Source organism: Balaenoptera physalus, assembly GCF_965194825.1.
Source record: "Balaenoptera physalus genome assembly, chromosome: 2".
NCBI lineage: Eukaryota > Metazoa > Chordata > Mammalia > Artiodactyla > Balaenopteridae > Balaenoptera > Balaenoptera physalus.
Genome location: NC_138883.1, coordinates 146,077,037 through 146,103,815, shown reverse-complemented (window position 1 = coordinate 146,103,815; position 26,779 = coordinate 146,077,037). Strand labels below are relative to the sequence as shown.

Below are 26,779 nucleotides of genomic sequence, written 5' to 3'. Positions count from 1 at the left end.
TTGGGGAAGGTTTCGGATGCTATCGGGACAGCAGTTTGGGGCAGATCGGGGGAGTGTGTATTCCTGCCTCGTAAAGTGCATGGCTCCAGGGAAACCACTTTCTATACAAGGAGTTATTACTCATTTTGTTTCTTGAGTGCAGAGCAGAATAACAAAGCTAGAGTTCTGCTTGTGGGTAAAAATCACATGCTTAATGGAACAGCTCAGGGCTCTTGTGATGAAGGGGCAGACTTCAGGATGGAGGCAGGGATGGTGAGACAAGGAAAGGAGACTCCTTTTCCTCTTACTGAGCAATGAAGAGAACCCAAAGCATGAAATCAGGGAGCCTATGGGAAAACTGTTAAAGATATTGGGGAAGATGAGGGCTTAGTGAAACTTGCAGTTGATGAAAGGGTGCCTTTTGCTGATGGGATTATGGTTCTAGAAACAACATTAAGAAAATGGAAGATTTTCTTTAAGGAAGTGACACTTCCTTTATTTTGTGGTCAGTACAGTCCATTGAGCTGGGTATACAAAGTCAGCCTCTGACAGAGACAAAAGAAAAGGTGGTGAGAGGGGCCTCAGGGAGAACGCAATTGTGATTACCTGAAAGGTGGGTACCCAGGTGATGGGACAGTTGAGGGTGAGTCTGGGACAGCCTACAGTTAAATGACATTGGACAACTTCAGTAGGTGGTATTTTCCCCCTCTGGAAAAACCCAAACGAACTTTTTGGCCAACCCAATATTTAAGGTGAGGGCAGGTCTTGATCATGGGTCTTAAGAGGATGTGTCTTGGCTCAGGACCAGGAAGGCAGTACCCTTGTTTATGGGAAAGGAGGAGCCAATGCTTTGGGAGAACTTATCTCTCCTTCTTCCCCAGATGGAGTCAATGTAGCTTATTGATTAATTTATTTATTAGTCTTTTTTTTTGTATGTATTTAAAAAAATATTTATTTATTTATTTGGTTGCACTGAGTCTTAGTTACGTCAGGTGGGCTCCTTAGTTGCGGCTCGCCGGCTCCTTAGTTGTAGCATGCAGCTTCCCCAGTTGTGGCATGTGAACTCTTAGTTGCGGCACACATGTGGGATCTAGTTCCCTGACCAGGGATCAAACCTGGGCCCCCTGCATTGGGAGTGCAGAGTCTTAGCTACTGTGCCACCAGGGAAGTCCCTATTTATTAGTCTTTATTGAGCCAGGCCTTATGCTGAATGTTGGGGATGTAGAAATGAAGTGTCCTTCAAGAAGCTCTTGAGAACACTGTGAGAGTTCTATGAGGTCATAGCATGAGGTACATGCAAGAAAGTAAGGCAAGACTCACTGTCCCTGAGGGGAGAGACAGCACAGATGAGCCCAGGTGAGAGATGCCCCCAAGGAGGTACCACTTGCTAATGCACACATGCTTTCCACTGGGAACAACTGAGTTGCCCAGGACACACACATGACAAGACTCAAGAACAGGACCAGTCACTGGTAGAATTAAAATTCAAACCCAAGTTAGTATGCAGCAGTTATGACATACTACACGTTCAGTGCTAAATTTTTCAGAATGGATGTAGAAAATCCCTGCCCAGTGAGCTCACAAAATTAAATTTAAGGAGCTTTCACATTGAGTTACTTGCACTATCGACCAAATGTTCAACAGCCTCACTGGGGAGAAAGCATGAAGAAATGGGCTTGTGTTCTAATGAGAAAAACATTCAGGTTAATTGTAGGATGAAGACTCATTATTAAGTAACTAGAAGGTTTGCAGACTTTGTTCCAGGAGATCTGGGAGGATGGAATAAAGAACTCTCAGGGGTACCAGCCTCGCTTGTGGCAGGAAACATGTTAAATGGCTTCTAACTTGACAATATAACAGGGATCACTGTGGCCTTGAGTTCCTTTTCCACATTGTGGGGTCAGGAGATGGAGGCTCATGAATTAAGGGTCTTTTCCACTGAGCCCCAAAAGATGAGGTCTGGACAAGTGTAATGCAATGGAAACCACCTACTGAAGGGCCAGCAATAAGCTGAGGGTGGGTTAGAATCTTCTCTGTCTCCCAGACACCACGTTGCCATCTATTTGAAGTTAAGAACCAGAAAACTAAGCTATGATGATAGAAATCAGAACTGAGGTGAGGACTCGGGGGACGCATTGGAAGTGGGGAGGGGGGCACATGATGGAATTTTCTGGGGCCGAGGACATGTTCTTTACCTCCATGGGGATATACATGCTTTTCAAATTCATGAAATCATACGCACAAGAGGTGTGCATTTCACTGTATGTAAATGTGACCTCATTAAAAAGATACAGAATTAGTAGGGAAAATTATTTAAAAATATGCCTGATGGCTCATACCTCAAAAGGGAAAGAATATATCCTCAGGCTACAACCCTAACCTTGAGAGGGTCACAAGACAGGTAACACACAAGACCAGATGCCAGAGACGCTGGGTCGATGCCCTGGCTCTGCTGGCCATTCACTGCGGATAGCTGTGCTTCGCTCTCTTTGCCTCTGCCCTTGTTTATAAACTAAGGGAGTTTTACAAGGAGGTGGCTCAGCTCCGACCATCTGAGACTTCCTGTCCCCACTTTCTGAGACAGAGGCTGGGCTGGATGAGCCATGGGTGTAACCTGATTTGGTGATTCCTGTGATCTGAATCTCTTCCACATGTCTGGTCAGCCCAGTGCAGGGAGCGGGGAGAGCACCAGCAATCTGATACCTCCAGGAAGTCCAGTGCTCCCTTGTTGCTAAAATTAGAACGCGGCTGCAGCTCAGATCAAGGCCATTCCTTTCCCAGCCCCTCGGTGAGCTAACACTTCTCCCTCCGCCCTGAACCACACAAATGCGCTCATAATTAGAGCAACCATCATGTGAGCGCCAGATGACCCAGTGCCCGGGAGAAAGCAAGCAGCAAGGGAGTTCTAGCCTCGCAGAGACCCTTTTAGACAATTAGGAGAGGAGTAGGCGGAACAAGAAAAAAAAAAGAGGGAAAGAAAGAAGGAAAGAAGACAAAAACCATACTTAATGCCTTTGCTGCTGTGCTGTGTGTACCTCTCGGCTTCCCCAAAGACAGCAGTGCATCCTTTTTTTTTTTTTTTTAAGAAAAAAACTCAAAAAAATGAAATTATGATCTTTCCTGATCATGCATTTCAGTAGCTGGCCTCTATCTGTGTGCCAGCCAGGAGCAGGTGATCAGGCCGGGCTTGAATCCTAGCATTGTTATAGATTAACCAGGATCTTGAGCAACTTACTTAATTGTTTGTACCTCTGTTTCTTTATCAGCAACACAGAGAAATCTAACTCAAAGGGTATTGGGAGGAGGGAACGAAGTGAAATATATGAGAGCACGTTGGAGGTACTTGGGTAGACTGACTGAACCCAAGTCTAGCTGGAAACAGTTGTAGATGATTTTCTGGTCTGGCTGGTTTTGGATTCGGCCTTAGGGGATCTTACTTCATCATAAGCTGCTCTAAGGGTAGTTTCTTTATTCCATATTTTCCCAATCATCCCCTAGGTTCGCATGCGGAGAGCAGCACGGAGGGTACCTCTGACCGGTACCTTTCTGGTTGACCACGAAATGATGACAAGTAGCTTCTTAAGAGCTGCTTAACTTACCTTGGCCCTGTGGTACCCAAGCTCTCAGTGCCATTTCCTCTACAGTGAGAGGGGCTAGATCTGGCCTGCAGAGTTGTTGTGGAGATCAGAGGCAGTCTCTATGGAAAGTGCCTAATAGAGTGGTGGGCACACAGTGGATGCTTAAGATGATAGTCATTTAACGGGATGAGTTATTAAGGAGTTTTTTTTTTAGGAAACATTTAATCAATTGATTAATTTGCTGCTCTGGACTTTTCAGCTGAATGAAAACATAATCTAATTTCTTTTGGGGAAACACATGCTGCAGTTTTGTACTTGACTGCCAAGCTGTTCAGACCCATAACACCACTCTTACGTTGCTGCCGTCAGCAGTGGTAATGACAATGGCAATGATGAGAATGAGAGGTCGGGGTCTGCACTGAGTTCTAGCTTTGGGCTCAACTGGCATCGCATCTTCAACCTTATCAACCACACACTGTTGAATACAATGGAATCAGAACTGCCCTGGCGTGGCTGCAGAATGTCCACACCGGGGCTACCTGGGATAAAGCTACAACACATACACGGGAAGAGGAACACAAGATTACTTTTCCTTCTGGGCATCCTGGTGGTCCCCTCCTTGGACCTTTCCATGCTCTGCCTCTGAGCTCTCCTTTTCCATGACAGCTACTAATAAGGACCACAGGAAGTCTATCTTTCCCAACCCCGTGATGTCTGTGGTGGTCTGAGGTGACCACGGGGTTTCGATTCTCAGGTTTTACTGGAGGCAAATATACTGAGAGACCAGCCCTTCTTCTCATCCAGAGTGCCTTCAGAGAGAAGGGTCCAGGCCTCTGGAGTCACGTGAGTGAGAGGGACTAAGCCCACCTTTCGGGAGGTGCTCTAGCTGCAGTAAGCACAGAAAGGAAAGAAAAAAGATAGAGACAGTTCCTTCTAGACATACAAATCTCAACCTGAAAACCCTAGTGGTGTCTCAGCTGTGGACTTATGGTGAGGCATTGCCGTTCCTCAGGTGCAATGAGGCCCCAGAAGGCAAATACTCCCCTCTTTATGTGGAGACAAAGCAGCCAACTTAGGATTGAAGATGGTAAGAATTTTCTCTGTGGTAGCCACAGATGGGAGCACTTAGATTTTAGTTTCTCTGGGCCTCAATTCCTCCCATACAAAGTAGATAAGGAGGTGAGTTGAAATGGTCAACTCCCACCTCTCTTTCCCGCCTGTGAAACTCACAGATGGACACCCCAATGCTCCCAGCCTCGCCTAAGGCAGGAAGTCGGCATCCGTGTCCGCCATGTTGGTGGTCTCGCATTTAATTGTTCCCTGGGGCTGGGTCCTGGTGTTACTGTCCTTTTCTTTCCCCAGGTCTCTTTTGTTGCCTGTCATGACATCTGTGTGGCTCCTAGATTTCTCTCGAGTCTCCTTTGAGGTTAACCAGGGTGGGGCATGCCCTCCCGATGAACAGTGTGGGTCCCTTGACTTCATCCATGGAGGGACACATACTGTGTGCTTGAACACAGAGCCGTGCCCACTCAGTGCATAACTGCCCCTCTGGAGTCTGCCCCCTGAGGAAGGGGTGGGTTTCTTGTCTGAACTCCTGGCTCACTCCCTGCTTCTACCAGCCTTGAGCTGTTGCAAGCTGGCCACCAAGTTCTTTAAGATGGATCTAGGTGGGGTCTTTGAGATCTGATATTAAACGGACTCATACCAACTTTTCTTTTCTCTGAGTTCTCAAAACTTCTACAAATGTAGGGAAAGCCCTGGATATGGGCCACGCTAACTCATTTTCTCGCGGAAATCCCTTCTCTCTTTGAACTGCATTCGAACACAGGAATTGTCCATCTGAGGACATTTGTGTCCTTTTGCAAAAAGCCAGTTGGAGCTGCTGCTCCTTGGGTTACCTCATGTCTGTTATATAAGGACTCACTTGATAAATTTCTCCTTGAACATGGTGCCAGGAAAAATTTCTCTTTCCAATCTGATTCCAAAGCTTTTGTACAATGCAAAATACACGAGCCAGTGCGTTTCCCCTTTCATCCAGGAAACTCAGAGATAAATCCAGCAATCAACTGTAGTAAACAACTCCTCCCAGGTGCCTTTAAACACATTGTTCTCTTTTACTCTAGCTTTTGCTTTGAGTTGTGTTCTGTTTCTAAAGTTTCCTTAGATTCTTTGAGGAAATAACGAGGTGTAAATGTCCCCTCAATAAATCCATGCATACATACACATGTACATGACACAGATGTACCCCACCCCCCATCCCTTTCTTACCATCACCATGCCAGGCCCTGGGAGTGCAATGATGAAATGGTGCCGCCTGTGAATTGCTAACAGTTGGTCTATTGGGAAGATAAGCAGATGGACAGAGAACTTGAATGTAAGGCAGAATAGGGTCAACGCTGACATCAAGGGACGAAGAAAAGGTTGGAGGTGGAGTGACTCCAGAAAAAGATACCAGAATGGGAGAAGGCTTCTGGAAGGGAGGAGGGCATTTCAACTAGATTGGGAATGATGGAAAGGATTTCAAAGGCATAGATAGAGAAGGAAGAACATTTCTGACTGAGCGAACAGTTTCAGCAAAGACCAGTACAGGAAAAAATAAATTGCACCTCCCACATTTGGCAAAAACATCAGGAATCTAGTTCAGTTGGCAGGTAAGACCCGTGAAGGAGGCGGTGGGAGGGAAGGATAATATTCTTGTACAGTGATATGTACTTTGCAATGGATAACCAAAATTTGGCTTCAATATATCCTTTCTTTTAAAGTTTCACCTCTGGAAATACAGGAGGAGGGGTTCGGAGGGCCAGGCTCGTGAAGTTTACCTTGGACATAAGAACCAAAGTTTTGTTGCGTTTTTTCCTTAAGGGGTGGGTGGGGGTGTTGATGAGGAGGAAAAGGAGGAGCCCGTGAGTGTAAATTACAGCAGCGGTTCCCTTAACAACGCCTGCAGATGGGTGAGTTTCCGCGCAGCCGGGTTCTCGGTTCCTTTTCTGTTGCTGAAGAGGAACCATGAGGGAGTGAGGGATAAGCGGTGATGTTTATCTTTCCAGCTCTGAAATTTCAAATGCTGGAATCCCCCAGGGTTGGGAAGAGTGGGTGTGGTCACTTCCCACCATTGCTGAAGGCGGGGAGATGCAGCCGCTCCGCTGGGGAAGAGGGGGTGTGATTTCCTCCCAAATAGGAAATTTATCTCCCGAACGGGAGGCTGCAGAGAGTCATCAAGGACTTATCTCCAGAAGCAGATGACCAGAGAGGAGCCCTGCCCAATCCTTTACCCCAAAGGGAATGAGTTAGCCGGAGGAGGGAGAGTGAGGGTCACCAGCTGAGGACCAGTGACATGGAGATCACCACTTTCATTTGTGTGTTAAAGAAGAATTCTTCCTGCCAGACTCTTCCAGCACCCTCAGCAGGATCCCAGCAGCCCCTCTCGAGATACTCGATTACATTGGAAGTGGAGGACGAAGGTCACTTCTGTAATTGAGAGCAAAGGGGAATTTTGGTCCTTTCTTCCGACTGAGTCCAGAATTCTGGGACAATCATCTCAGGTCTTAGAAATCAAGCTCTGGAGACTCCAAAAGCTCCACAAGTCGCCTGATGTGCGTGGCTGCTGAGATGAAGCATCCTGTCCCTCTCAGCACCCTTAGAACATTACAGTGGGGGGGCTTCCCTGGTGGCACAGTGGTTAAGAATCCGCCTGCCAATGCAGGGGACACGGGTTCGAGCCCTGATCCGGGAAGATCCCACATGCTGCGGAGCAACTAAGCCCTTGCGCCGCAACTACTGAGCCTGCAAGCCACAACTACTGAACCCACGTGCCACAACTACCGAAGCCCTTGCGCCTAGAGCCAGTGCTTCTCAACAAGAGAAGCCACCGTGATGAGAAGCCCCCGCACCACAATGAAGAGTAGCCCCCGCTCGCCGCAACTAGAGAAAGCCTGCGCGCAGCAACGAAGACCCAACACAGCCAAAAATAAATAAATAAATAAGTAAATTAAAAGAACAAAACAAGACATTACAATGGGAAGGAAGTCCCATCCCTTTTGACAGAGGAGGAAACTGAAGGCCAGAGGGGCTAAATGTATGTTAAGTCAAACTTATTAATGATACCATTTCAAAAATCCTTACTTTTAAAAATCTATTTTATTAGACATAAAGGTATGTCTCCTGCCCTCCTCATGTCTGTCATATTTCTAATTTTTTTCCTTTTATGCATACAAGTAATACACTTCTGTGCAACCATGTTGTCATCTATGAAATGGGGGTGATCTTTACCTCATAGATCTGTGAGCTTCAACTAAGTAAGACAACACACACAGGTAAAGCATTTAAAACAGTTCTCGAACATTCAATAAAAGTCATCACAGGGGAGAAAATTTCCATTTTTAATTTCTTTCACCTCTGCCTGCCTCCCAGGTTTTTGGTATAGTCTGGGATTCTTGACTATGAAAAAAAAATTAAAGGTTAATGCTTATTATTATTAAGTATTTCTTCTTCAAGAATGATGTAACAGGACATTGTTTTGTCACTCTATTCACTATAATTATTTCATCTTAGTTCTATGCTTAAGTTATTTTATGCTTATATAATACATATTCTTTCAGTGTTTCTATAATAAGTCCCTTTGTAAAACAGCCTCCCTGTTATTGAGTTCTTTAACTTGATTTATAGCCCAATTGCATAATATTTTTCAGGAAAGTTACCTAAGAGGCGTTTTCTGAACTGATACATACCTTGGAATGCCTTTCTGTTGCTTTAAATCATGAACAACAACTTGCTGGGTTTTGAAATCTTGCTTTCCAGACTTTTCTCCGCTCAGAGTTTTATTGATCCAGTAGACGAGGAGTTTCAGGCCAGCTCCCTTTTTATTCCTTTGCCTACAAAGTTTTATATGCCTAGATGATTATAGACATCTTCCCTTATCCTTGAATTTAGAAAAAAGTCTCCACCTTTTCTTTCTTAGGAGTTCTCCTTCTTACCAAAAAGAGGTTTAAGTTGGCCAGGTATTTTCTCCCCAGATATGCACTTGTGATCCCCCTGGGCCCCCAGTTGACTTGTCCTGGATGTGGATGTCTCTTGTTTTTTCCCATGGTGGAGGGCTGGCTGATCAAGTCTGTGTTACAAGTTCAAGGATTTGGCCCCTAGCTTGGATGGCTTGAGGATGGAGTTTAGGAAATCCTTAGATCTGTATGTTTTGTTTTTCGTAATGCTTACTTTACTGGAGAAAAGTTTCCATATCAAATTTCTGATCCATTCACTCTTCCTTTTGTGAACCAGTCCAGCCAGGGCTGGTAGCCAATATATTGACAGCCAATATTTAACAGCCTGCCCTGACCAATCAGAAAGAAGCAGGTAGTACAGTGGCAGAGGCCTAGGGACCGCCTCTTATGCTAAGTATTTATCCTTAATTGTTGATTAATGGTGGTGAGGGTGACGTTTGGGTGGCCTGGGCGGGGGGGGGGCGGGGCGGTCTGGAGAAGCCACTGCAGCAGAGGGGCACTAAGGCACTTTGGGGTTAACAGCTATTTGCCAATCAGTATGGAAGTGAATCAATGTGATAAAACTGGTATAGCAATGCCAGTCCATGCCCAACCCCTAGCGTCAGGGATGACTCCTTTGGTCTGTTCCCCCAGGTTCTCCGTTAGTGCCTCTGCTTCCTTGGGGCCCTTCTGGCAGGGATGCTTTGCGATGCTTCTTGAATACCAGTAGCATCCTCCCAAGCTCAGAGTCAGGACAGACAATGATTGGACTTTCTCCAGGAATCTAAGCATGTGCCTGAACCGAGCCCATCACACTGCAGCCGGTACCCCTGCTCTCTTCCGTGATAAAAGGTGTAACTCTGAGGGTAGTTTGGGGGATGGCAAGGACCATCTGGATATTGAACGGAGATTGGCATTTAACCGTTACTGAATCTCATCCTACCCTAAACTGAGCCAGAGAATGGCTCTGTCACACCGCAGCCAAACTGTCAGGAGAATGGTGCCAGGAATTACAGATTTATTCGACAAAAATAAATCCTCACCCAGGGAGAGGGTCAGAAAAATAGTGGCCATAATCTTGGCACCTAAGCTTTGGGGTGAAGGTTGGGTCGGAGAAGGTGCTGGGACTTGGGCCATGGCCAGGTTCTCTAGGCCAGTTCCTGCACAAGACCTTTTGCAGGAAACATGGGAGGAGATTGTCTCTGCAGAGTATTACATAAACCCAATATGGGGGCTTCCCTGGTGGCGCAGTGGTTGAGAATCTGCCTGCCAATGCAGGGGACACTGGTTCGAGCCCTGGTCCGGGAAGATCCCACATGCCGCGGAGCAGCTAAGCGCGTGCGTCACAACTACTGAGCCTGCGCTCTACAGCCCGCGAGCCACAACTACTGCAGCCTGTGTGCCTAGAGCCTGTGCTCCACATCAGAGAAGCCACCACAATGAGAAGCCTGCACACCGCAACAAAGAGTAGCCCCCACTCGCTGCAACTAGAGGAAACTCGCGCACAGCAACAAAGACCCAATGCAGCCAAAAAATAAATAAATAAATTTATTTTTTTTAAAATGTTTTAAAAAAAATACCCAATATGGAATTGGCCCCCAGAAATTCTGTAGGCATTTGGGTTGCTTCTGGAGAGGGCAGGCTGCTGTCTTTGGCAGGCCAACCCAAAGGGACACTGGTTTATGCATGCACGTACTCCAAGACCCAGGGCTGATAGGCTAGGACATGTGATGGGTAAGGGATGCAGGTGGTGCTGGATTCTTAAATTGGGTATTAATTCAGGAGGGAAGAATTGGGATCTATGGGATTGAGGAAATGCTGTAGGCATGGAACATCCCAAGGGTTGAGAATAAACGGGGATTCCTGAGAGTTTGCCAGACAGGCCCTCAGAGAGTGCCTGGGTTGAAGAACCAAAAACCTCAGTTTACCCGCAGGACTGTTAGCTGGAGGAAGGGAGGACAGAGGAAGCATGTCCTGATGACGGCGATGGTGATGTTGCAACAGGCAACGTTTATTGAGCGCTTAGTGTGAGCCTGGTACTATTCAAATCCATTGACTCACTTGTTGGAATGAGTGGACAAAAAGGTAGTGTTACTATCCCATTTTGTAGATGAGAAAATAGAGGCATAGAGGGAGGCCAAACCCTGCTCAAAGTCACCAAACATATACGTGATGGAGTTGGTTGTCAAGTCCTTTTCTTCTGGTGAAGAATGGGCGATCAGAATGGGCAATCCAGTAATAAAAATCAGGCATTTTTCTGCAAAGCAGAGAAAACAATAGAATTTAGTATGAAAAATGGGGATTGGCTCAATCAAATACTGCCAGGGGCATCCAGAGACAGGAGCTTGTAGCCAACTCCCTCTCCCAGCTCTTTATTCTCTCACGAATGCAGTGCATCTGGGTGGCCAGAAAGCTGTGGCAGGGGCATGGGGCAGTGGACGCGGCTTCATGGACGTTAATCCAGTTTTTTTGGCAACTGAACAGAGGCAGGCTGAAGTGCTGGTGGCTACTTTCAAGACAGGGGATTCGGAACCCCTTAGCGGAGCAGGTAGGATTGAAATGAAGTTTAAGGTCACCCACAGTGAGGTACACCCATATTTTGTTACTAGTGTGGAAGAAATGGCATGGGTTGGCAACCTGAAATCCCTCAGAGAATCTCTCCTCGGTGTGGACAAGTCATGCCTTTTAGGAAAGAGTTGCAGATCATGGGCTCTGGCTGGCTGGAGTCATAGCCCATTAGGTCCAGCTCTGCCCAGCTGCTCCAGATTCCTCTCACACAGCAGCTGCCCGGGGAACCTAAGCCCTTCCCACTGGGGTAGGCAAGGCTGTGGGCAATGACCCAAGAACAGATGGAGATACTTGCCAGGCAGAGCCGGACTGTAGGTCATTTCCAACTCAATCTGTAGGAGGTCATTGGTCCATGTTCCCCGAGAAGAACTTACCGGGAAGGTATATGTTGGTGAATCTAGAATTTCTGGACAAGTTGTGTGAGTGAGAGAAATACTGGGCAGGTTGTGTATGGGCTTGGTAGGAGTAGCTGAGTACTCCTCTCTGGAAATTCTAGACATGCTGTTATTGCCAACAGGCTGTGGAGTTGGGATCAGCCCTGCTGCCAATTCCTGCTTCCAGGGCCAGCTAGGGTGTGAGGTCAGATTGGAGCTGAGGACAATGGGAACTGGTTCCCTCTGTTCCCTCCTTGGGGGTGGGGTGAGGAAATAGGTTTAGAGAGCCCTAGCCTGAGCCGTGGAAAGTCTCAAGGCATGGAAGGAGACATACAAAGGGAAGCTGGAAGCTACAGGGAAGGTGTTGTCTCCCACAGGTGGGCCTTAAGCTGTGCCAAAGGGATGCAACCCATGAGTTACAAGGCACACTTTTGACCATCTATGGAAGGTTCTAGAATGATTGCTTTTGGACCTCACACACTGAGGAGCCATATAAAGGAATTCTTTCCAAATGCCTTATATTGAAGTCTTACACTTTTCCAGTCTGGAAGTTTGGAAAAGTTAAATCCGCCCACCGTGACCCCCAGTCATGGGCTAGTGAGGATCTGATGATTTTTAGTGTTAGGTTGAAGGGCGGGGTGTATTAGCTGTTGAATCCAAGGGGGCTTGGGCACATAGACTGGCCAGAGGGCTACTCACCAGGAAGGATGCAGTGGGATCAGGGCCTTCCACCAGCCCACGTGGGGGTCGGGAAGAGTAACTTGTTGGGAATATGAACTTTGAAGATGGAAGGATGTTAGAAGTGTGAGCAGGATAGGGATAGGCTATGCTGGCATGACCCGCTTCTTCCCTTGACATCCAGACATCATCAAGGAGTCACTAAATTCACAAGAGGGTTAGAGTTGGTGGATTCTTTTTTCCCTAACACAGGGCAGAACTGAGAAGGCAAGCTCAGGGGACCCATAAGTGTTTTCAGACATCCCTCTAAGCTTCTGTACATGGGTATTAATTTGTATAAAATTGTGCATAAATAGTGTCATACTGTATATGATGTTACTAGTTTGCGATTTACATGGTGGATTAGTTTCCTACGACTGCTGTAACAGATCTTCATAAACTCTGTGGCTACACGAGAAGTGTTTTGCCCCACAGTTCTGGAGAAGCCTGAAATCAAGGTGTTGGCAGGGTTGCTTCCTTCTGGAAGGTCCAAGGGAGAATCTGCTCTGTGTCTTTCTTCTAGATTCTGGTGGTTTCCGAAAATCCTTGGTTTCCCTTGTCTTGTAGATTCATCACTCAAATCTCTGTCTCCATCTTCACATGGTGTTTTCCCTGTGTGTCTGGATCCAAATTTCTCTCTTATAAAAATACCAGTCTTTGGGCCCCATTTTGTAGTCTACTGGAACACAGTTCAAGTGTTTCTTGGATCTGTGTCTCCTGGCCTTCAGTCCTAACAAACCCCCAATAAACTCATTTTTTGGCCTCAAAAAACCCCCACAAACAAACAAACAAAAGCAAACACTGGTCATTAGATTAGGACCCTCCCTAATCTAGTATGACCTCTTTTAAACTTGATTACATCTGCATAGACCCTATTTCTAAATAATGTCATACTCATAGGTACTAGGTAAACATGAATTTTGGGGAGACAACATTCAACCTAGTACACATGGGCACGTCTTCATGTAAATAAATATAGATACTCATTATTATTATTATTATTATTATTAAAATATTTATTTATTTGGCTGTGCCAGGTCTTAGTTGCGGCATGTGGGATCTTTTAGTTGCGGTATGGGGGATCTTTTAGTTGCGGCATGCAAACCCTTAGTTGCAGCATGTGGGATCTAGTTTCCTGACCAGGGACTGAACCCAGGCCCCCTGCATTGGGAGCATGGAGTCTTAACTGCTGGACCACCAGGGAAGTCCCACTCATTATTATTTTTAAGGGCAGTATAATATTTCACTGGAGATGTGTATCATCATTTACTTAAACCAATCTCCTAAGGATTGATATCTAGGTTATATAATTTTTCTTTTTGGCTATTTTCAGCATCTGTTTGATATACACTCTTACGCATAGATTTACACTTGTATAGTTATTTTTCTTAGAGAAATACTGTAAATAAGTTTGGTGATCCAAAGGGCATGCACTTTTATTATCTTGCCATCACTCCTTTTTTTTTACATTTTTATCTTGACATCTCTTGACCGAGATTCTCACGGAGATAGCCCCAGCGATGGATGAGAGGGACCGTAGGCTGTGGGAACTTTGCTCTTACACATGGAGTGTGGGAGCCTCCAGAGCATTCCATGGCCTCACTGGAAGCTCATTTCAATGCCACAAAAACTTCTGTATCTGACACAGAGCAGGCATTTCATCAATGTTTATCAAATGAACATGGGTATTTATGGAAAACAGACATTTTCCAGGGAAAAACTAATAGACTTTTTTGAGTGCTGCGTTGGTAGAGAGAGGACATTTCTGTATGTTCGACAGTGAGTTTTCTTTGGGAACTAAACACACGGGGAGGATGGGAGAGCAGATGTTTCGGGAGGCGGGAGCCGGGTCCTGTTCTGGCACTGTCGTTGTGGTGGGGCCTGTAACCAGCATCTGTGGGGATGCTCTGTAAAGAAAACAGCTCCTGCTGTGAGATGTGTTCTGACTTCCGTTCACAGCACGGGGATCTGACCGGGGCGGCAGTCCCATCTAGGGCTCAGCGTGGTTTTCAGACTGGATTGGGTCACAATCTCTCCATCTGCTCAGCCTGTCCCAGGGCACTCAGGTTACAGGAATGGAGACATGCATTGATCAAACAAACACCAGCCACCTTCTGCCCCCAGAGTCGGGTGGAAGGAGTGTGTCTTGGTTTGTGGGTGTGGGGAGAGGGCCTACTATGAGCCTTGGAAGACATCATGGGTCTTCAGGAGGTGAGAAAGCAGCGAGCACAGGACGGGGACTCTGGAAGCTGGCTGGCAGAAGTGAAGGAAAACAATTCACCTGGGACGAACAGGAGAGGGCTTCCTGCCCACCCCTAAGATTCAGAGCATGCGCTGAGTAGGAGAGGAAGGAATCTTATCAATCAGGCCATGATGCTGGTGGGGAAACCGAGGCCTGCCTGATGCCTCAGGGATCTCATTCCAGGGTTCATGTGGGATCTGGGTGGACAGTCTTTCAAAGACAGTAGCAGACAGGAGATGGCCAAGTCTGTGTGCAACCAGTCTCTGTGTTGGGTGAGTGTTGGGTGGGTGTAGCTGGGTATTTTCAGTAAATAACATTTATGACTGTATCTAAGGGTAAGCGTGCTTGTGCTGGACTGTACTGAAGATGGCCCCAAGGGAGCTGGGAAGGGGGAATACGTAACCGAACAATTCTTTGATTAACGTGTACTTTTGGATGCCTATGTATCAGGCATTGTGCTAAGTGCTAAGGATACACCAATGAAACAAAAAGCCACCGTCCTCATGGAGCTTACACACTGGTTCAAATTGCCCATTGCCAATAAAAACTTCTAATCATAGCAACTTGCAGAGAAAATACAAAGTGCGTTGAGAGCCAGGAGAGGGGTGACTGGCTTTGTCCAGTCTGGGGATGTTATTGAGGGAGATGACCTTTGGGATGGTCTTGATGAATGAGTAGAAATTACATGGGGAAGAAGTGTCTTGAGTAAGGAAATTCAAATAGAGGAAACATCAAGGGCAATAAAAACATCCTGTTGGAAAGCCTCAAATATCTTGATACTCTTAGAACATACTGTAAAACAGTATTATTTACAGGAGGGGAAGCTGAGACTATTATAAGTAGACAGTGATTTAATAGGCTTTTGACATTTGAGTGGTTCTTAACCTCAATGTTTATCACTTCTAGGGAGATGCATTGTAATTTCTAGAAGCCCAACTTAACAACTCCCTTTGGGAACAAAGACCCACTCGTAAACTGGGGTCTACAAGGGGTCTCCTGCCTTGAGTCCATAGTTTCCTCGTTACGGACAAAAAGCTGTACCCAGGAGGTGCCACACGAGGGCGCAATTGCCCAGTTATCTAATCCAATTCACCTCCAAAGAAAGGTCAGAAAAGACCTTGTCCTCGCAAGCTCTTCTGGCTGACAAACCACCAATGAGCACGAGAAGTGGACCACAGTGATTATATAAAAGCTGCCAACATCTGCTGAGTGAGGTGCTTGGAGGAGTTCGAGCAGAGAGTTGGCTCCCATTCTTGGTCCTAACTTCTCGAGCCACTGAGACCTTTTATCCACTAGTCCTGCTGTTGGGACACAGATCAGAGCTTTAGTTTAGGTGTGGATTACCCCTGGGCCAGAATGTCTTCAGAGGGTTTTCTTTTTTTATTATTGCAAAAAATTGCATGCTCATTATAGAAAAAAAAAAAAAAAAGCATTCTCATATGCAAAGCCTAGGCAGGGACTTCCCTGGTGATCCAGTGGCTAAGTCTCCACGCTCCCAATGCAGGGGGCCCGGGTTTGATCCCTGATCAGGGAACTAAGATCCCACATGCCGTAACTAAGAGTTCGAATGCCGCAAATAAAAGATCCCGCGTGCCGCAACTAAGACCCGGAGCAGCCTAATAAATAATTAAATATTAAAAAAAAAAAAGAAGCCTGATGCCCCCTCCATATCAGCTATGTATATATATGTGTATAGATTATATATGTACAGATTATGTAGATTATACATGTGTATGATTTTATATGATATTATATATTGTATTATATATAGCATGTATGCATATTTTACATATAGATGTACAAATAGATCGTCACGCATGTTTATAAATTATATTATTTTTCCTATGAACATATATAATAAAAATACACATTTTAAACGTAAAACGGACATCTTACATTATAAACTCTTTTGTAATCGCATTTTAATTCACAATGTTATGAACATCTCCCAAATCATTAAATATTGCTCTTATATCATGATTTTTAATAGTCACATAGCCTTCCAAAGCACACATGCTCTGTAATTTACTGAAACAACCCATTATTATTGGATACTTGGGTTGTGTGTTCTTTGCAATTTTTTCCTGTTAATATACACATCTCCTTGGTATAATATCCTTAAAGTGGAATTTAGAGATATCTAGTATATTTATTTTTAAGGCTTTTGATGATGTAATGCAAAATTGCCTTCCAGAATCATTGTTGCTGTTTTCCTTCTCAACAGCAGCAGATGAGAGTGCTTCCCAGAAATTCTCAGGGTATTTATCAGATTTTGATAAACAGAATAACCCTACCCTAGTTGAAGCTACAGTTTAGTGCAGCTCACAGAAGTCCCTAGAAGGATATTTGAAGGAGAAATTCAACAACTCAAGGATTGTGGTGTGTGTAATTTCTCTCCCCGTTTCTTAGAGGGTGTGCTAGTTGTATGATCCAGGGAGCACTGGATTTGGAGGCAGTGGGTCCAGGGCTCTACCCAGGCGATGCACTGGCACTGCCTCTGTGCTTCTGGGCAGTTCAGACCATCCTACTGGCCCACAGAGCTCACCCTAAGAGAAGGGAGAATGATACCTTTATAGGTAATTAACTCCCCATATGGAATTTTTCTACCACACAGAGCCATAATATTAAACATAACCACCTTTACTGTCTATTTGGGAATTATGTACTGAAGACATGCTTCATCTTCTAGCTTCTTACTTGGAACCTTAGCGTCTAACAGAAGAAATTAGTAGGAGTCCTGGAGTCACTAGCTGTGTGACTTTAGCCACTTCTCTTCCCCTGGCTGGGTCTTTGTTTCCCCATTTGTAAAATGAAATATCCCTTGAACTTGAAACTTGTGAATCTTGCAAACAGAAAACTCCTTGGTCCAGCCACTCCTGATGTCGGTCTTTCCAGTTCAATAAGCAGCAGTAGCTACTGACCGCTTGCTCTGTCTTGGACACTCTCATTTATGCCTCCCAATAACCATATGAAGTGGGTTTTATTATTTCCTCATTTTACAGATGGAGAAACTGAGCCACAGAGAGGTCGTGACTTTACCTGAAGGTCACACAGCCTGCCAGTGGTTAGTTCTGGGATTTGAACTAGGAATGTTTGACTCCAGAGCTTGTGTTTTAAACCACAGAGCTAGCCATAGAACATAGAATTATTTTCCAACTTCCTGTAATGGTAATGCTCAAATAAAATGTTGTGTGGAAAGCGGTGTAACACCTGGGGATGCTATGAAAATACAAGGCCCTATTTTTCTCTGTTTTCTCTCCTTTCTTTCTTCCTCCTCTCTTCCTGCATGCTTGTGGTAGCTTTTAGTTACTGGCTCGGATGCTAACTTGGGTATTCCCCATAACCTCTCTGTGCTTCCGTTTCCTCATTTGTGAATCGAAGGGACATTCTATCTTTTCCCGTCACATTAAAGGAACTGGAAATGCTGACCGCTTGGGGAAATGTGTCTTTGCATTGACACCCTCCAGAATTTCCTGGAACTGGTTCATTTCTCCACTGTGTCCTAGGGTACTGTTAAGTGTTTGCATGGTTGCCTTGCTTTCAGAACACATTTGTAATTACTGGCTTTCATATTGCAAAAGAACAGGAGAAATGGACCCAAACGGATTTATCCTTGTTGCATTCTAAATCTTGCCTTCAATGTGTAAAATGCTTCTATGTATATCTTTCTGGAGCAATAAAGGCCAGAACTTTCTTTTGACCAGAAAGACAAGATTAACGGGTCAGTGGTAAAAAGATGAGTGGTCCCTTGGGTGGGGACCTGTGAGGGCTGAAAAGTAGAAAAAGCCCTGGACTGAGAGAAAAGTGGCATCGATTCCAGCCGCTGCTTTTCTTCCTGAAGAACTCCTGGCACTGAGTCCCGCTCTGTAAGCCTCACTTTCATCACCTGTAAAGTCAGGCATGAGACAAAATAGATCAGCTGTTTTCTTTTTTTTTTTTGAACTCAGATCACGTGAGACTTTAATCGTTGAACAAACAGACAATTAATAGCAGTTATACCGTTGAAATGTCGTGATCCAGCATCAAGGTCATAAACCATATTGCCCATATGAACTCCAGAATACAATTACACTGTTATCCCTAGTAAAACTTGTTCCATTGACCAGTGTTTTAGAAGAACAGGTGATAAAGCATTTTGACTAGCTGGCCTAAATTTTAATCACTCAGAAGTGGTTTTATTCTCCAAAAAATAAATGGCGCACGGGCTCAAGACACAACGGCTTCAGTAGTTGTGGCGTGCAGACTCAGTAGTTGTGGCCCACTGGCTTAGTTGTTCCGTGGCACGTGAGATCTTCCCGGACCGGGGATCGAACCGGGTCCCCTGCATTGGCAGGCGAATTCTTAATCACTGCATCACCAGGGAAGTCCCAGATTCGCAGTCTCCCTTTTAATATACCTTAAGCCCAAAGAATCCATGGAAAATTGTTACAGAAAATAAGACAATAAAATATTGTAAGGACTATAACAGAAGCATATAGTACACAGTTCATATAGACACATCCCAAGCAGTTACAAAGTATATTAAAAGGGAGGCTGCAATTTTAAAAGAATAAGAAAAATTATACCCACAAACTCCCAATCTTTCCTGAAACGTTGCAATGATCAGCTGTTTTCAAACTAGGCTCTGTAGACTCTCGGTGTCCTCCAGGGCGACAGGGTGGACATTTGGGGCTCGTCATTTGAGTCTCTCTGTTTTCTGTAATTCAGTTCCGTCTTGCTTTGGTTGGAAAAGGGGGCTCCTCTACTTTAAAAAGGGAGAAAGAGTTGGAAATGAATTTCTGGTACTTTTAAAACAGAATGACACTCCTAGAAGCTAAACATCCTCCTTGTGCTTTGAGATCTAGAAGAGACAGCTGGCAGCCTTGCTTCCATGCCTGTGGAAAGTGCAGAGTCCTGCCCAGGGAGCTTCTTTTCTCCTGGGCACCCCTTCCCCTGGGTGCTGGTGCTTCTCCAGACTTCCCCGCCCCGACGGGGAAGAAACTGGCTTTCTTCTTGCTCTCTTAGGCAGGCCATTTGGTTTTTCCTATCTCCTGCCGCCAAATCCTGCCCTTGGCATTTCCAAGCCCAGCAGGGAGAGGAGTAGAACAGAAGGGCTTCCTCTTCATAGGGTACACCCTCCTCCTTCTGTAAACAGAAGGAAATTTCTTCTGCTTCCAGGACTTAAGAGTACATGCAAGCCTGTCACCCAAGAGGTCAGCCTAGATGGAGGGGGACGGCAGGTTTTCTGCAAGATTGCCAAGGGCAGTAAAGAGGGACTGAGAGACTTTAGTCCCGCAGGTTTGCCCCTGGGGTGAAGGCTGGCTTCTGGTGCTTGCATCTGGACAGGGAGAATTACAAGTGCATTGTGGGTGGTCTTTTCCCCAGGGATCTGGTGCAACCAGAAGGGAAAACAAGAGGGGGAGACACTTTTCTGGTCACACGCCACCCTGTGGTCTTTGGAGAGGATAGAGTAAATGACGCACCAACAAAATGATGATGTATTATAGTTCCATCAGGACTTTCAGTAGCCTGCCTACTTGTCCAAGGATGGTTATTTGCTGATATCCTTTCGGAGAAGTGTTTCCCGCACTGACCCTCTGGCACCAGGCCTCCCATGTGTACTTATTTGCTCAGAATTGTGTCCTCCTTTTGACTCTCCACGAAGGCAGGGCCCATGATTTCCTTATTTATCCCTGAGCACAGGGCTTGGGGCTCGGTGACTCTTGGCTGGGTGAACAAAGGATTCTGCCACTGCACAGTCGTTTTCCAAGAGCTCACCGTCCTGACTTGAGCTATTTTATCATTCCTTTCTACCTCTCTACTTAAGCACACCCATCACTTCTCCCCAGGCTGTCTCCTAACTGGGACCCCTGCCCCCTACTTGGCCCATCTGCCTGAAATCCACAGCCTATAGTCCCAGCAAATTTCCAAAGCTCGACCCTGCCCTTTGTCAATTTCCTCTTCGGAAACTTTCATGGCTCTCTTTGACTTAAAGAAGAAAATCCACAACCCTTGCCTCTGTACCACAGGTTCCCCCCCCCCCCCCACTAGCTTCTCCCCACTCATGTTCATTACTGTGTGCCCCTTTCTGACCCCTAGAGATTCCAGCTTCTTTGCCCTGCTCCATCCTGTTTCCTCTGTCTGTCAAGTGCTTACCTTGATTCTTTTATCTACATGTCCAAATCCTACCCGTTTTACATAGTGTTATATCATTTGAGCCGCACAAAACCTCTTAAAAATTATTGTTGCAAGATGATTCTTTTTTTTTAAATTAATTTATTTTATGTATTTATTTTTGGCTGCGTTGGGTCTTCGTTGCTGCGCGCGGGCTTTCTGTAGTTGCAGTGAGCGGGGGCTACTCTTTGTTGCGGTGCGCGGGCTTCTCACTGCGGTGGCTTCTCTTGTTGTGGAGCACGGGCTCTAAGCGCGTGGGCTCAGTAGTTGTGGCTTGCGGGCTGTAGAGCACAGGCTCAGTAGTTGTGGCACACGGGCTTAGTTGCTCCACGGCATGTGGGATCTTCCCAGACCAGGGCTTGAACCCGTGTCCCCTGCATTGGCAGGAGGATTCTTAACCACTGTGCCACCAGGGAAGCCCCAAGATGATTCTTTTTGGGTTTTTTTTTGTTTGTTTTTTTTTAATTAATAGATTTTACTTTTTTTTTTTTTAAAGTATTTGTTTATTTATTTATTTATGGCTGTGTTGGGTCTTCATTTCTGTGCGAGGGCTTTCTCTCGTTGGGGCAAGCGGGGGCCACTCTTCATCACGGTGTGCGGGCCTCACTATCGTGCCCTCTCTTGTTGCAGAGCACAGACTCCAGACGCGCAGGCTCAGTAATTGTGGCTCACGGGCCCAGTTGCTCCGTGGCATGTGGGATCTTCCCAGACCAGGGCTCGAACCCGTGTCCCCTGCATTGGCAGGCAGATTCTCAACCACTGTGCCACCAGGGAAGCCCCCCAAGATGATTCTTTTTAAAAAGTATTCCACAGTGAACTTAGCTTGGGCAATGCCGTATGTATCATCTTTCTGTGGGTTTATAGAGAGCGCCGAGACGTTCAAGGCTCTGGGAAGGACTACAATAAGGATGCCTATTTAACCCAGCCTTTCTCAAACTGATCTACAACAGAACTCTTTCCCTCTCCACAGCTGTTAACATACACAGCGTATTTTGGAAATGCTTGCTAGAGAGTTAGCTGTAAAATTATCCTTGACTCGTTTTTATTGATGGAGATGCTGAGGCTCGGAGACAAAAATGGTTGCATAAGCTGAGTGAAAGGAACTTCAATCCCGTTTTTTTCCTTTAGGACACAGTGATCACTTACAATGTTTCTTGCCCAATGAGGACTTGTAAACTTATTTTCTGCAGCCTGGAAGTTACTTGCTTCTAAGATGATAACTCTCATTTCTCTTTCTCAATATCTGAACTTTATCCTAAAAGTTCTAAAAATGACCTTTTCTTTTCTAAAAATGATCCTGTCCAAGTATTTCTTTGGCTTTTGTTTTCCTGCCAGATGTTTCACAAGTAAGTAACAAAAGGCTCCAATTAACTTTTTCCAAGAGCCTCATCAAATCGTGAAAAAGAAATAGCAAATGAGTTTTCCAGTATATACCTGGTTTATGTCAAAACTATAATAATTCTAAAAGGGAGGGAATGGTGTCCTAATTTAAACAGATATTTATTGCTACACCATGAACTGAGTAAATTACTCAGAGTCTAGCAATGTATGTGTGCATTTCTGTTTTAATAGTAGTTTTGAGCAGTTTTGAAGAATATAAATTTAAAATACTCTATAATTGCAATAAAATGAAGATTTCATAATTTTTCAAAAATAAAAGCAAAAATCAGTAAAAAGCTCTTTCAAAAAACTCCTTGTATGTTTGTTTATAGTTTTGTTATTATCACCTGGCTTTTAAATCCACCTGTGTTGTAAGTTGTGAGATGCTTCTTTATGTTACTTTATCATATTAAGATTTATTTAGGGGGTCAGGGGACCTTGTGCATGTTCAGGGCTATACCCTTGAAGAGTGACATCAGAGGGCTGCACCCTGTTGGGGAATAGACCTTACCTAACAAGTCTAGCCAGAGTCACTAAACAGATACACAAGTGGATAAGCAAACAACAGCAACAGGCACTGGGGGTGGGGAATCAGTACCCAGAGTTCCTACAATATGTCATCTAAAATGTTCAGGTTCCAACAAAAAATTGTGAGACCTGCAAATAAACAGGAACACGTGATCCATCCACAGGGAAAATAACAGGCTTTGAGAGGGCCCAAATGTTGGACGTAGTAGACAAAGACTTCAAAGTAATTATTATAAACATGTTCAAAGAACTAAGAGAAACCAAGGTTAATGAATTTAAGGAAGGTATGATTACAATGCCTCCTCAGATATAGAATATCAATAAAGAAATGATAAAAAAAAAAAGAGGCAAGTGGAGATTCTGGAGTTGAGAAGTATCATAACCAAAATGAAAAATTCACCAGATAGATGGAATAGTAAATTTGAGCTGGCAGAAGAAGAAATAAGCAAACTTGAAGATAAATCAATAGAAATTTTATGCAATTTGAAGAACAGAGAGAAAAAAGAAGGAAGAAAAGTGAATATGGCCTTACAGAAACAAGGACATTATTAAGTGCACCAACAATAAGGAGTTCTGGAAGAAGAGGAAAGAGAGAAAGGGAGCAGAATAGTATTCAAAGAAAGAATGGCAAATCCCAAATTCTATTTAAAAAAAACAGTAATCTACCCATTCAAGAAGCTCAACAAATTCCAAATAGGATAAATGCAAAGAGGGTGCCACTCAGACCATGGTCAAAATGATGAAAGACAGGGCTTCCCTGGTGACGCAGTGGTTGAGAGTCTGCCTGCCGATGCAGGGGACACGGGTTCGAGCCCTGGTCTGGGAGGATCCCACATGCCACGGAGCAACTGGGCCCGTGAGCCACAACTACTGAGCCTGCGCGTCTGGAGCCTGTGCTCCGCGGCAAGAGAGGCCGCGATGGTGAGAGGCCTGCGCACCGCGATGAAGAGTGGCCCCCGCTCGCCACAACTAGAGAAAGCCCTCGCACAGAAACGAAGACCCAACACAGCCATAAATAAATAAATAAATAAATAAAATTAAAAGAATATTAGCTAATTGATAAGACATATTGCATGACTTCTAGGGAAAAAAAAATGATGAAAGACAAGGAGAACATCTGGAAAGCAGCAAGGGGCTGTACAACACACTTAGTAGACAAACAAGGGAACCCCAATAAGATTAATCATTGACTTCTTATTAGAGACAATGGAGGCCAGAAGGCAGAAGGAGGGCATATTTGAAGTGTTAAAAGAAAAAACTGTAACCAAGAGTCTTATACCCAGTAAAACTATCTTACAAGGATGAAGGTGAAATAGGCAGACAGGTAAAAACTGAGACAATGTGTTGTTAGCAGACCTGCTTTACAAGAAATACCAACAGAGACTCTTCAGGTGGAAAGCAAGTAATACCAGGCTGTAATTGGTATCCACATGAAAAAATAAAGATAATTATGTATGTAATTTACAAAAGAGTATAATTGCACATTTTTAATCCTGACTGATTTAAGAAGCAATTGCATAAAGCAACATGTATGTAATGGTATTGTTGATCCTGTAACATACAGAAGTGTACAATGCTTGACCATAATAGCACAAAGAAAATAGGTGAGAGCAAAGCTGTCTTGGTGTAAGGACTTAAGCAAATAACTGAATCATTAGAACCTTAATAAATCATATGGAGACCAAAGTTGCCTTATCATACTCCCAATTTTGCAGGGAATATGGAAACAAAGAGAAAAAACATGGACTTTGGAGTCAGAAAATCTGAGTTAAGTCCTTGCTTTGAGCAACTGTTAGCAGTTTGAACTTGGATACGCCACCAGCATCTTTGAGTCTCAGTTACTTGATTTATCAAGTGCAGTTAGTGATATAATATCTGACCTACCTTCTTTGTCCCATTTATCCTTTTGAAGGATGCTAGCATGTGATGCTGTACTGACAAAGCTCATGGATTCACAAATGTGTGAGAATGTTCCTATTTGTATCCCAAGCTGCAGCCTGCCAGCTCAAATCCAAGTTCTTCTCCAAAGTCCCCCTTCCCTCAGTTACCACCCATAGATCTCCTTACTCTCATTCTCACCATCCCCCAAGGCAGAAATGAATCTTTCTTTAAGTGCCTATGGCCCTTCATTGGCACATCTTTAATTGCACTCATTCCATTCTTTCTGAAGTAATTTGTTTTCATGAACTCTCTTCTCTTTTAGACTGAGGTTGCTGAAGGGAAGAAAGGTCCCTGTGTCTTTCATTTCTGTCCTCTCTTAGTAGACACTAAATAAAGGTGAATTACTGAATACATTCAATCAGCATCAAGCCCTGGGGAGTCCTGCAGTAACTGTTCACCCTTCCTACTCATAAAATTATATTTTGTTTTAAAAAAGTTGGCTCCAGTATATTCCAGTTTTATCAAGACTTCTTGCAAATCATAGGCTTGTCCTTGCACTTGGTATCTGGGGGAGGGAGGAGGAATGCTGTAAAGTCTATGAAAATAAGAACCACCTCAGAAACATATAAACACAAATAGGCTAGCATGACATATTTCTTACTTTGGAGACAGTGAAAATTTTGAGTAATTTTCTCTTCCACCTTCTTTCTATATTATTTTGGTTTCCAAATTTCTACATTGAGCCAGTATTATGATTAGGATGAAATGGCTGCTTTCCGATAATAAAAGTAGGCTGCAAGGAAGCTATGCTTCCATTTCAAAGCTCCTCTTTGCTGCCCCCCAAAGCAAGGGATACTCTACTTAAAAGCAATTTTCGTTTAGATTCTAAAAGAAAAAAAAAAGTTAAAAATTTCTCTCTAGCGAGCATTTAGGACAGTGAGGTCTGTAGGCTCGAGTTTTTTCTCTTGCCTGCTTTGCAATTAAACTCAAGAAAAACCTAAGAGGGGAAGTGAGGCGCAGGGTGCGGGGGGCGGAGAGGGGGCGGTGACAGCCCCTGAGATGGGGCCGCACCAGAGCCCAGCGCAACTCGTGTGTCGTCACTTATTGGCTAGCAGGGTCCCGGACCTTGGCCAATCGCAGGGGACCGGGTCGTCATGGCGACGGGGAGGCTAACACAGGCGCTGTGCCCCGGAAGCTTGTTTGTGGGAGAGCAGGGGACGATGGCTCAGAACCTGTACGGTCCAGGAGTCCGGATGGGCAACTGGAACGAGGACGTCTACCTGGAGGAGGTACGGAGGGAGTGGCCGGGCACGGCCCGCCCACTGCCCGGGGACTCCCACCCCTGGCCTAAGTTCGGGCCCCTACACTGAGCATCCCAAGCCTCCTTTCGCACCCAGCACACACCCAATGTCCCTAAAATCCCAACTCCCTCTGAACGCCCTAAGAATCTCACTGGCTGACCCGCAGGTCTCACGCCCTTCTACTCTTTACCCGCGTCTCTTGGCCTCCCAAACTCTCAAGGCCCCTGCCTGTGTCTCTCCCTTAGTCTAGAGCCCCACTAAATTCCCTCTGTTCCGCAGAGACTTACAGTCTCCGAAGCTGCGGTCCAGGTGAGCAGGTAGACTCTAAGCAGAAATACTGCCCCCATCCGCCACCTTGTCCCACATCCCCTCCCGAGTGTCCCTGTAGCATCCCTTTTACTGACCTTATACTCATTGCCCTGAATTGTCCTGTGGCGGTCTTAACAAGACCCTGGGCCATCCTTTAATGGAACTAGTTGGGTGGGGAGACACTTTCGGTGTCCATCATCATACAACTAGCAGAGACCTCAGTAGGAGGGGATATATGACCTCCAAATGTTACTCATCATTGTCACTGGTTGGAGTAATTACAGGTGATGTTTCTTTTTTGTGTCTTTCTCATTTTTCTAAACATTCCACAATGAAACAGAAAATAAAGTAATGCTAAAAATGTAATGCTAAAAAAAGTCCCCCATTCCCATTATGCTCACATTTCTTTTTACGTTCTCAAAGTTTGCTTTTACAACTTGTCGTGCTTTGGACCTAAAAGCTCTCAGTATCTCTATTATTCAGGACTATTGTTGACCCTTTGGGTTTCATTCATTTTTCTCTTTAACCAGGAGCTCATGAAAGACTTCTTAGCAAAGAGGGATAAGGGACAACTTCTCATACAGAGAAACAGAAGACTGAAAGAGAATCTTTTGAGACCGGTAATTTTAAATTCAAGCGTTGTTTTCAAAAGTCTATCAAATTAAATGTGAGAATATGTTAAGCAAGCAAAAATTCCATAAGTGAGTTGTCATTTGGAAAATACCAATTCTTCTCTTTAGATAACCACAATGTTTAAAATTCCCTAAGATTTTAGAAACATGAGAAGTTTGCTATT

General features: G+C 44.8%; 1 protein-coding gene across 5 annotated transcripts in view; it reads left to right on the top strand.

Moving 5' to 3' along the window:
• CFAP161 (cilia and flagella associated protein 161) overlaps positions 1-26,779 on the top strand; it is a 59,907-nt gene that overhangs the window by 21,724 nt on the left and 11,404 nt on the right. For 3 of the 5 annotated variants that reach the window (XM_082448849.1, XM_082448851.1, XM_082448847.1), the window contains exons 4-5: positions 25,486-25,662; positions 26,514-26,603. In XM_082448849.1, the coding sequence (XP_082304975.1) occupies positions 25,528-25,662; positions 26,514-26,603 (225 nt within the window). In that variant the 5' untranslated portion in view covers positions 25,486-25,527. The remainder of the gene's footprint in view (positions 1-25,485; positions 25,663-26,513; positions 26,604-26,779) is intronic. The other 2 variants (XM_082448850.1, XM_082448848.1) reach the window with 1 other exon arrangement.